Raw genomic sequence first — 11,155 nt, 5'->3', positions numbered from 1 at the left:
AGCTCGGCCGCACTGTGCCTCGTTGCTCTGGGTTAGTTGGATTTTTTTGCCTCCCTCCCCGCTTTCTTTTGCCATAGCGTGCACACGCTGCTGGTGACACACACAATGACAGACTGGGGGTGAGTGTGCATAGCTGGAGGATTTAATTTCTGCCTCAAGCCTGGCTGCTTTGCACACCACAACTTCATCTCAAGGGCGTCCTGTGCTCCTCTGGCATGGCTGGAAATCCCTCCATAGACCTGTGATGCTCTCAGTGTGTCACTGCGTGACGGTGGATGTCCCATCCTGTGGCACTGATGGAGCCTGTCCTGGACAGTCAAGGCCTTATTTTTTCTGGCTGTGCCTCACTATGGGCAGAGCAGGATTCTGGTTTTGTACAGCCGAGCTGCACTGGCTCACACATAGATCCAGGGCTTCATTTTGTTTTCATGAAGCCTAATTAGTGATTATTTTTTTAACAGTCCTGAATGTGGGCAAGTTGTTAAAATTCCTACCTTGTTGACTTTGGAAGTGAACTCAACTGAAAAGTTTGACAAGTGCCAAAGGATTGCTTGAAGGTAAAAACAAAACCTGTAAATGTGTGTAGTGACCTCCAGCTGGTTTGGGATGGAGGGAAGGAGGCAGCCTGAGCCTCTTGGGATGTTGGTTTGTGTAGAGTGATGCACTTTGATTTTTAACCGAATACTAGTGATTTATTCTTTGCATCTGTGAACCTTAATCAAAGACTTCCCTTCCTTTAGCCTGCCAAGGTAAAGCTGCCCTGAGTTGGTCTAGGTTTGGCCTCTGGCACTCAGTGTGTGACATGCCAGCTGCTGAGGGGCTCTGCTGAAATCTGCTGGGGTTTTTTTCACAAGCACAGTGTTTTGCAGAACTCTTCAGTGACAAGGGTCAGCTCCCTGCTTGTCCTGGGAAACTCTGCAACCAAAGAAGTGACTTTATAGATACACTCAGAAAGGTTATTGAGTGTTGGCCTTGTGTGTGCTGTACCCTGGTACGTAGCTGGACTTGCTGGCTGTTGCCCAGCCTGAAGGGCTGTGAATATTTGCACAAGTGTAGCTTGGGACAGGACTTGCAGTGATACCAAAACCAGAGCCTGCCCTGCTCTTGAGGCAGGTGGTACCCAGTGCCTCCCACCAGATAGCCAGGTTAGAAACCTGTTTAATTCAGCTTTAACTGAGTACAAAGCAGAGTTGAGGCCATTGCTGGATTAAACCTTGGCTGTGTCTATCCCTGTCTTGCTCTGCAGAACTCTGTGGGTGTTTGTCTTAACTGGGAAGCACCACTTGCAGGATGGGATCCTTGTGTGCCCTGGGCCACCATCCCTACCAAAAAGCCATGGCCCGAGGTTCTCTGCACACAAAGCTGGTCACTGTTGACTGAGAACATGCCTTGCCCATTAAATGTCCAGTTGGGGCTGGCTTTTCTTCCAGTGGTGGCACCTGTGCCAGTCTGCAGTGCCAGTGACCACTGCTGGGGGCCCAAGGCTGTGGCTGTGGGCTGTGCAGCCATGGCAGCCTGCAGCTTGCCCAGGTACCCTGCTCACTACTTGCCCAGCAGCCACCCCAAGTGCTGGCTGCCTCCTGCAGGCTCCTGTGAGACCTCTTCCAGGGAGGGAATCCTCTCCTTATGTTCCCCTCTGTCCTCACACCTCTTTGTTGTTCCTCCTAAACTCCAGATGGAATATTTTAAAAGCCTAATATAAGGAGAAGCAGCCGGGCACACCCTGGATGCCACTGCTCACACGGACTGCCTTTATTTTGCAGCTCTGTAGAGTTGTGCTGTGCTGGTGCCTTGAGTCCTGCTGGCAGCTCTGGAGCTCGTGTCTGCGGGAGGACATAGCGGAGTTAGAGAAAGGCACTAAAGGGAATTGGGATGGAGCAGCAGCGTGCCAGGTGAGGCGGCTCCCTTTGGAGAGGGAAAGGCAGAGGTGAGGGACGATCCAGCCCTGCTGCGAGCAGAGGTGGCAGCACATGGCCTCTAGAGGTCCCCTGCAGCCCAAATTTATTTGTGACTGTTCCAAAGCTTGATGGCGGTGCGTGCCGAGCTGCCGCTCACCAAATCCTCACAAACTGAACTCAGCTCGAAGGGAATGGGCTCAAAACATGGAGTAGCTTTGTTACAGAGCAGGTACTAAACTTCCGGGCTTTTTTTGCCCCAGGTTGTTGAAGTGGACGGCGTCAGCAGAAGGCTTTGGGGTTGGTTGGGGGTTTTTTAAGGGTAGATTCAGGGAGAACAAGTCCCGAAGGAAATCAGTCCCACTCCGTTGGTGGTGGATACAGGGCGGAGGGAAGGGAGCGGGAGGCACAGATGCTGCCAGCGGTGTCTGTGGAACGAGGGGTGGAGCTGCCAGAGGCTGGTGGGGGCTTTCCCACACCCCAGGGCTGGGACCAGGAGTGGGACGTGACCTTCAGCTGTTTCCTGCATGGCTGCAGCTCCTGGGGAAGAGGTGTCAGCAAGGGGAGGGGACGGCTCGGGGAGGTTATTTGTCACCAAGTGTCCCCCAGCAGAGCTGGGAAAGCCACTTCATCCACTCCCAGTTGAAAAGCTGTGCTTTGGGGTTAACCCTTGTGTGGCTGCTGCAGAGGATCCATGCTCTCATGTCTGGAGGGCAAATCCTTCAGGGGTGCTGGGGGGAGCAGCACCGTGTGTGAGGGTGAGCTGGGATGGCAGCTGCAGGCTTGGGAACAAGCAGCAGTGTTCTGGCGGGATGTGGCTGCTGTGCCTGGGGAGCTGCCGGGGCTTGGGGCACTGGGCAAGTGCTTGGGTTTGGGAATGCAGTGGTTTCATCCCACTGCTCCTGTGCGAGATGCTGGGCTCCTGGCCTGCACTGCTCGGCTGCTCCTGGTGCACAGACCCTGTGTTGGCATCTTGGGCTGGTCCATGACACGAAGCACTGGGGTGCTGTGAGGTTTGTGGGAAGGTCATGAATGTGAGGAGTGAAGGGCATGAGGGAATGTTTTCCTGTGGGAAACAAGGAGCCCTGGCACTGCTCCAGTGCAGCCCTGTGCTCCAGCAGTGGGAGCAGCATAGCAGCCAGCCTGCTGCTGGAGGTGGTGGGGGCCATTGCAGGGTGGGGCTGGAGGGGGCAGCTGCTGCACCTGCTCCAGGGAAGAGCAAAAACAACGAGATGCTGTCAGGTGCCACAGCCAGAGAGGTGCAAAGCATCCAGGGCCCAAGCCAGGACAGCAGGACACTGCAGAGATGGCTCATCTGGACCAGGATCAGGGTTTGTGCACAGCACCAAGGAAATAAACATGTCTGTCTGTCTCTGCAGCCCACTGGGGCTGGGGCATGCCTGTGGTTGGGACTAGGGAGAGGGAAAGCTGCCTCGGCATCCAGGGACACCGAGTCCTGCTTCCCTGGGCTGGCCAAGTCAGCACTGTGGCTTGGCCGGCTCCAGGCAGCACAAGGAGGCCAGGAATGGTTTGGGGCAGTTTTGGGAGAGCCACAGTGATGCTGTTAATTGGGAGTGTTTTGGAAGGCAGAGCTCTGCCCTCAAGGCTGGCACGAGCTGGGGCAGTGCATGACCTGCTCCTGTCCTGTGGCTTTGGGAGTGGGAAACAGTGATAAGGACACATTTACCTTCCCAGAGTGACACACAGCCATGGCTGCCGCACACGTGGGACAGCAAACTGCCCCAGAGGCACCCAAATGTCTCTTGAGGCCCAGCTCCCCTCCTTGCTCTTCCAGCCAGGCCCCTGCCAGCTGGCACGGGCTCCCTGCTCCCACCCTCATGCCAGCTCCTCTCCCTGTGTGCATCTGAGCGCCTGTGTGCTGGTGCTGAGTGGGGAATGCAGGAACATGCCCTGAAACCTGGGGTGGAAAGAGCATGGGGAGGGGAGAAGCCAGTGTCATTTAACTGGGAAAGATGTGTAACATGCCATGAGCTGGAAGCAGGGAGCACAGAACTGGGGATAGCCTGCACTGTGCTTTGCCTGGGGGTGTGCTTGTGACACCTTGAGCCTGCTCAGCAGCCTGGCTTTGGAAAACTGAGCCGTGGGATGAGAAGGTCAGGGACTGAAAATTCTGTAAGGACGGCAGGAAGGGCTGGAAGGGAAGGAAGACACACACCCTGCTGAGAAATGTGGGCTTGAGGGGGAATTTTTGAGCCACGGCAGGAAGAAGCCAGACCCAAGAGAAGGTATCACGGTGGACTGCTGCAGTAAGGTGGCACCTTGGAAGGCAGGGAGCAGGAGGGGCTCCAGGACAGGGGACACGGAGCAGTGTCCCAGCCAGGCACTCAGCCTGGAGTCAGGAGCACCAGAGCCAGGGCCAAAGCTGGAACTGCGGGAGAGGCAGTGAGTTCATGCTGGGTGACTCCCCTGGCTGCCCAGCACCTCTCATGTCATCTTTCCAGGGGTCTGGCACAGAGCAGCTCCCTGGCAACCTCTGGGTAAAGCCAAGCCAGGTCGTGGGTGAAAAGCACAACACCAGAGTGGGAATCCAGGACAACTTTCTTTATTGCTACCAGAAGGCTTTCATCAGTACAATGGCTCTGGTTACAATACCTTCCTCAGGGCTGTGGAGAGAGCTTACAGTCGGGACAGGGTGTTCTGAGAACAGGGTGTCACACGGAGGAGACGCGTTACAGGGCAGACTCTTGGTTAGAAGTTACATGAACACAAAACTCAAGGGTTGGGGTGTTTTGTTTTGGTTCTGTGCCTCATGATGACACACATTCCAAACCTCAGGTGTCCACAGCTGCCCCGGCACCTCACCCAGCAGTGCTGGGCAATGTGCAGGGAGAACCGGGCTCTGCACAATTCAAGGGTTACATCTGATGGAGAGAACCAAGCCTTGGTGAGAATCCACACTCAGTGCTACACAGCAAGAAAAAATGGTTTCATTCTAGTAATGCATAACCCAGTAACTGCTTTCTGTGTTGGGATAGACAAAATGGTGTAACAGGGAGAAGTCTCTGTGCAAGGCACAGAGCACCGTCTCGCTCCTGTGGGAATTACTGAAGTGTGGAGCAGCTTGCAAGCATTGGTTTGGGTTTTTTCCCTGCCTAATCTTTTGTTTAAATCCAGTTTTTCAATATTATCACATTTAAACACCCAGCTATTAACGAAAGAGGTTTCTGTTTAGAAGGGCAAAAGAAAGCTGTGGTGGAGGTGGGGCAGGACAGAATGTCATGCACGAGACTGGCTGAGAACTAAAAGAGGAGCAGGCAGAAAGGGAGCAAGGAGCGGGTGGGAATGGGATCAGAGAGGCATTAGTTGGCTGGGAAACCCAGAACAGCTCTGCAGGGCTGATGTGTGAGCTCTCGGATGTGGAGAATGGGTTACAACGCACAGGAGCAGAAAAACAGTGGAACCGACAACACTAGAAAGGAACAGGTTTTTGCTACTTTTTTTGTTTGGTTTTTGGGTCTTTTTTTAGATTTTTATACTTTTTTGTGTTTTTAAGTGCTTAAATAGTGGAACTATAATTAGCCGCACAAGAAATAAAATTCAAAAAAGGGTCGGGATTTTTTTTTTCCTGGTTTTCTTTTGGCTCCCTTCAGTTCAGCCTGACAAGGTACGGCCCCTTCTCGCCCTGCTGAGGCCACGGGCTGCCAGGTCCCATGGTGGCACCGGCAGCTACATGACAGACACCGGCTGCAGAGGGGGACAGGGGGACACGCTGCCCTGCCTGGCGGCGGCCGGCGGGGGCGGGTGGGCGCGGGCAGAGCGTGGCTGTAGCTGTGACGGGCGCTTCTGGCCGGCCGTTGTCCTGGGAGAAACCCGGCCCTGGGACAGAGGAGGGCTGGCGGTGGAACGCTCCTCTGTTACAGGTCACCAGGGTCTGCTGGAGGGGACTGTAGACATATACAGAGTTGGGCAGCAGAGAAGGCTGCAGAGTGGAAAGGTGATGTGCCACCAGCTCCCGGCAGTGGATCAGCTGCGAGCTGTCCATCTGGGAAGACAAGCAAAGGTACCGCTGCTGTGGGATCACCGGCAGGGTGAGGAGAGGACATGGGCTCCCAGCACCCGGGCCACCTGTGTGCCTCACTTGCCAACTACCGTGGTGACTTCCCAAGATACACCCCCTGCTCCTTCCTGCACCTTGTGGGACTTGTGGGGGGGGGAGCAGGCACAACTTTGCGATATTGAAGGATTTCACTGCCTCTTGTTAGCAGCTGGAGTGTGCTCCCAGAGTACCTGCAAGGTTCCCTGTATGCTGTGAATGAATGGAAGAACCACTAACAAGTGGAACTGTTCCCTGATGTGTTTTCTCCCTGGTGTGGTAATGGCCTGTGTGTATCAGGGCACATGGCTCCTGCCCCTGTCACACAGTGGAGGTGGTCAGGACTGACACCTGGCAGCACTGTCCCTACAGCTGTCCCTCCAGGCTGAGGCCCAGCCATCCCCACAGGAGCAGAACAGTAGGCAGCCATCGGCAGCAAGGAACCACAAAGCCCCAGCTGGCCTGGAGCACCGAGCAGGATGTGGCCCCGGCCCCTCCCCGCTCCGTGTGTGCTGCCCTCCTCACCTGTGCCTTCTGGAGCAGCTCGATGATGAGAGCCAGCCAGTCGGGGAGCAGCTTCTCCAGCTCCAGGCTGACGATGGCCAGCGCCAGCATGGAGCCCTTGAACTGCAGCAGCTGGAAACAGGCCATGCAGTGCAGCAGCTGCTTGGTCAGCGCCGCCACGTGCTGCGAGGGGCTGGGCGTGGGCAGCAGGGCCAGGAGCTGCGGCCTGCTGGACACCGCCACGGCGTGGAACTGCGGGACACAAGCACAGGGGACAGCTGGCAGCACTGGCCAGGCCATGGCACACCTGGGGAACAGTCTGCACACACAGGGATCCTCCAGCCTGACCCTGGAGGCAACTTCTGCCCCATAGGGAAAAACCCAACATGACAAACCACCAAAGCTTGGTGCAGCCTTTCTGGTGGGACCTGCCTGAGCACCAGGCTCTAGGGCTCTGCAAAAGGCCTTCCCATACACCCTTCTCTCTCCAGTGCACATGTGGCATTCAGGGGTCCTAGACAAGCTCCTTGGGGAAGGAGGGAGGATAAAATTCCAGAGAACCTCAGGACCTCCCTTGATCTCCTCTCATGCGTGGATCTGGCTCTTGGCTGCGCAGATCTGCAGCAGGCATGGATCCATACTCACAGCCCACCATTGGGGCTTTCTCCATGGCTGTACTCCTTGTTTCCCTTCTGCCTGGTGTTTAGCTTTGAGGAAAACCACTGGCAGTGAAGAGTTAGGGGCACAATTTCCAGGAGCTGTGAATCTGGGACTGAACACACCCCAGACCAAGACCCAAGGGTCAGACAGCAGGCTCATGTTTTGGATATTGCACTTCAAGAGTGACAAGTCTCCTCTGGAATTCTCTGGCAAGGCATTTTCTTTCAGGAACTACGGTACAGAGGAATTGCAAATATACTCCAAGGTCTTCATTCCCCTACAGGGATAATTTTTGTCTAGGTGCTTCTTGACACATTACCTGCACTGACAGATACCAGGAAGAACATTTATAGCCCTTTACTTACAATATGAAGGAAATCCAGTGGCGTTGCCATGTGAAGATCCCAGTTCAGTTTATCCAGGATGATCTTCTCCATTCTGCGAATTTCAGCTGGAGAACAACCACAAAAGCTATCCCGAGCCAACACCTTCAGTACTGGAATCCTCTGCAAAAGCCAAGGCAAAAAAACAAACGAGAGAACCAGTAATTAGAGAAATCACACCAAATGCTTGTTCCTGTCCTGGCAAGTGGCAGCCACCAGGAGCAAGCAAAGGCAGGGATGGGAGGGCACAGTCCAACAATGCCACGGTAGGAAGAACAGAGTTACCTCATCTTCCTCAATGGTCTTTGCAGCGAGGAAGAAGCAGCTGATTGCAATACAGTTCAGGTACTTGGGATGGGCCTGTGGGACAGGAGAGCAGAGAGGGCTGTGTGTCAGTGTGATGCAGCAATGATGCAGTCGTCCTTCTGCTGGGGCATCCCAAGCCCCAGGTCTCCTTCTGGATGTGCAGGCTGACCTCTGGCTACGCCCTGGCAGTGGCAAGCTGTGCCAAGCACAAATCCCTGCTCTGTGACGTCAGGCAGGGCAGGGATCTGCCAGCCCTGTGATCCGAGTGGGAGCACTGGACTGGGAAGGGCTCGGGTTTAGGCACTGCAGCACAGCAGGCAAAAAGAAAATCCTGAGGGGAGCTTGTCCCCTCACAGAAAAGCCACTTCACCTGCTGCAGCAGAGCTCCGCTCCGAGTGCTGCTGTGGGTCACACACGGAATGGGAAGGGAAATGGGAATTGGAAAACACTATCTTTGCCTGGGAAAGTATAACTCAGGAAAACTTTTTTAAAAACCCTTGTGAAATTACCACTTGTAATTTCACACTACAGTTCCCAAAACTGTGGCCCAGGGATTAGTGAGGGAGAGCTGGTCCCTTCCACAAGGAGATGTTCTTTAGACAAGGTAAGAGGAATCTGGAGGGGAAAGGGGGATTTTGGTGAGCTTTGTACATGTGACCACCTTGACAAGGAGCTTCACTCCCTCTGGCAGTGTAACAACCACTGGCCATGGCTACATCCTCCAGAGTGGCTGGGGCTGGAAAGGCAGGAGGCTGTTGCTAAACCCTGGCACAGCTGCAGAGCTGTGAGCAGCTCCTGGCAGCTGAGCTCTCCTGCCTGTGGTCAGAGATGCTCAAGGCAAAGGGAAATGAAAATCCTGCACGCACACCCTGCACTTGTGCATGCAGGTGTCCAAGGGAATGAATTCCCTAAGGGCAGGACTGGGACTGGGCCCTGCCAAGGGTGCCATGCAGTGAGATACACCAACACTGCTGGCTCTGGGGAACCAGTCCCTGCAATCCCCAAATCTGTTCCTGGGGAAGGGACTGGTGTTCATAATAAAATCCCACAGAGTGGCCCCTGGTGAAACACCAGGAGTTCAGCTGCATCAGAGGAATGAGCTTTGTGAGAGAGGAGAACTGGGGAGAGGGAGCACAAAGCCCCAGAGCTCACCCAGGCCAAGCCCCTTTCCCACTTCCCACTCACTGCCCAAAGCACACAGTGGGCTCTGGACTCACAGTCCCACGCTTTCTGTACAGACTCTCTGGCTGCTCCAACTTGCTGGAAGAAAACCTGCACTTCAGGCCATTGGCTCCTGAGGGATCTAAATATTTGCCACCTCAGCATTTCAGTAAATCAGCTACTTTGGATTCTTAAAAATAATAACTTCCATGGCTTGCACGAAAACACGATCAATATTTATTAATATTTAAAGGCTGAGTTAATGACTGATGTCACTTGTGTTCTACCAAAGTCTCTCACATGGGAAGGCAAGGGCACAGGCTTGGAATGCATCCTCCAGCTGCCATCTCGTGGGGGATATTGCTTACCCAGCAGGGTGGCGGTGTGGGGTGAGACACGTGCAGATGAGACCACGGATTGCAGAGCATGGAATGTAACTCAGCAAATGTGGTAAGACAGAAACTTCCAGAGCCTGACTTCTCAGCTGCAGCCAGGGCTTCCAGCTTGGAGCACACTGTGTTTGGTCACTTGGCAGGTGCAAAGCACAGCCCAGCTAAGGGGGCAGAGGGGCAGCAGGGCCCACTTGCAGGGAGCCCAAATGTTTTTCCCCCTTTTTAAAGCAGTTTCTATGGAGGAACAGCCTGAAACCCAAAGCACTGCTGCCACATGGACAGCCTGCACACCTGTGTCTGCTTCCCTTTTTCCTTCCTACCTCTCGGACATCAGTCCAAGATGGAGTCCATCAGGCTGTAGAGCAGCTTGGTAGGACACTACTCCCCCAAAAGCCATTGCCTGTATTTCAACCTTCTTCACCCATTTCCCCCCCGCTCCCCAACCCAGTTCCCTGCACCACCCCCCTTGGCAGGCTCAAACCTCTCCTCAGTTTTTTTCCCAGCTGGTTTCCTGCTAGCAGGTGCCCCAACATTTTGAGGTGGTACAAAGGGGAGGAATGCAGCCATGGAGGTGAGCAGGGCCTGTCCCTGGTGCTGCTGGCCTGGGGCTCATGGCACTGCCTTTGCCTTCCGGAGGCAGCCCAGGCACTCTGGGGCAGGGACTGCTCTCTGGGTGCCCCAACCCCCCCAGCTGTGGCTCCAGAGCAGAGCAGGTGCTGCCCACCCACGTGTGAGCAGGGTAGGGCCAGGGGAAGGAAGCGCTTCCGTCCGGCCACACCGCTTGGACTGCACACACCAACCATGCGCCGTGTCCGTTCCTGTCTGTGGAGCTGCAGATATTTACCTTTACTGCTGCTAAAAACCTGTCCAAGAGGCTGATGGCCAGGGCGAGCGTTTCTGGGTAAAGGTGGAACTGGTACTTGAGCTTCGCCAGCCACTGGATGACCTCATCCCTCTGCCTTGGAGAAATGGCTACATCCTGAGGGAGAGAAAGGATCAAAGGTTTTACCTCTGCAGGAGTGACTCGGCACAGAAACAAAGCCTCCTTTGCAAAAGGGGAGCCTGGAGCCAGCCCCAGTCACCACTCTGTCCCTGCAGTTACTTATCCCATCCTAAAAACCTGCCCTGGAAAAGACAACTTTGCTTACAGCAATCTCAAACCTCACTCCAGTGTCACTGTCCTCTCTTCTGGGGAAAGAGGATGGGTGACTTGTAGTTTGTCAAGCACTGGCAGCCTCAGCTCCAGAGCAGTTCCCAAAAACATATTATTTATTTATTTTTTTTTAACCTGCTCAGAACCATGTGGGTGCACAGCAATTCCCAGCTGGAACAAAGCCCCCCTTGCCAGCAGCAGAGTGGAGGGACTCTGTTGGGGTTTTGTGGGGAAAGGTTTATTTTTTTCTTCAAATCATGGGGATTTTTTTAGCTCAGTACCTGCTATAATAAAGAAAATTGCAAACAGCTGACACAAGGCTCTCAGGGAACTGGGAAGGGGGAGGCAGCAGCTATAGCCTCACCTGCAGTTTGGGTTTGGTGTTTGGTTGTGGTGTTTGGCCCATGTCTCCCCATCGATCTGTTTGGACAGCAGCTAAATTTCAACCACACGCACAGCCCAGTCACTGACACCAAATCCTTCCCCATGACCCAGTTCAGAAATATCTCCAGCTGTCCTAGAGCCTTTCACATCACCCAAGGAACTGTCTGGGCTCGCTCCAGCAGGGATTATTGGGGATGATAGCCCAGAAGCACAAAAATCTGGGCTGTAACTGCCCCCAGTAATGCCATGAGGGCAAAGCAGCA

General features: G+C 54.4%; 1 protein-coding gene across 1 annotated transcript in view; it reads right to left on the bottom strand.

Annotated features, from left to right (window-relative positions):
- Window positions 1-4,442: 4,442 nt before the first annotated feature.
- The window catches only part of CCNI (cyclin I), a 23,056-nt gene continuing 16,343 nt past the window's right edge, over window positions 4,443-11,155 (bottom strand). Inside the window, exons 3-7 of the mRNA XM_005429062.3 lie at window positions 10,200-10,334; window positions 7,782-7,856; window positions 7,479-7,619; window positions 6,475-6,705; window positions 4,443-5,898 (exon numbers count right to left, since the gene is read on the bottom strand). Of these exons, the coding sequence (XP_005429119.1) occupies window positions 5,503-5,898; window positions 6,475-6,705; window positions 7,479-7,619; window positions 7,782-7,856; window positions 10,200-10,334 (978 nt within the window). The 3' untranslated portion in view covers window positions 4,443-5,502. The remainder of the gene's footprint in view (window positions 5,899-6,474; window positions 6,706-7,478; window positions 7,620-7,781; window positions 7,857-10,199; window positions 10,335-11,155) is intronic.

The sequence above is a fragment of the Geospiza fortis genome, unplaced genomic scaffold (assembly GCF_000277835.1).
Source record: "Geospiza fortis unplaced genomic scaffold, GeoFor_1.0 scaffold909, whole genome shotgun sequence".
In the NCBI taxonomy this organism is placed as follows: domain Eukaryota; kingdom Metazoa; phylum Chordata; class Aves; order Passeriformes; family Thraupidae; genus Geospiza; species Geospiza fortis.
The sequence above is the reverse complement of the archived record's forward strand: the minus strand, read 5'-3'. Positions and strand labels throughout refer to the sequence as shown.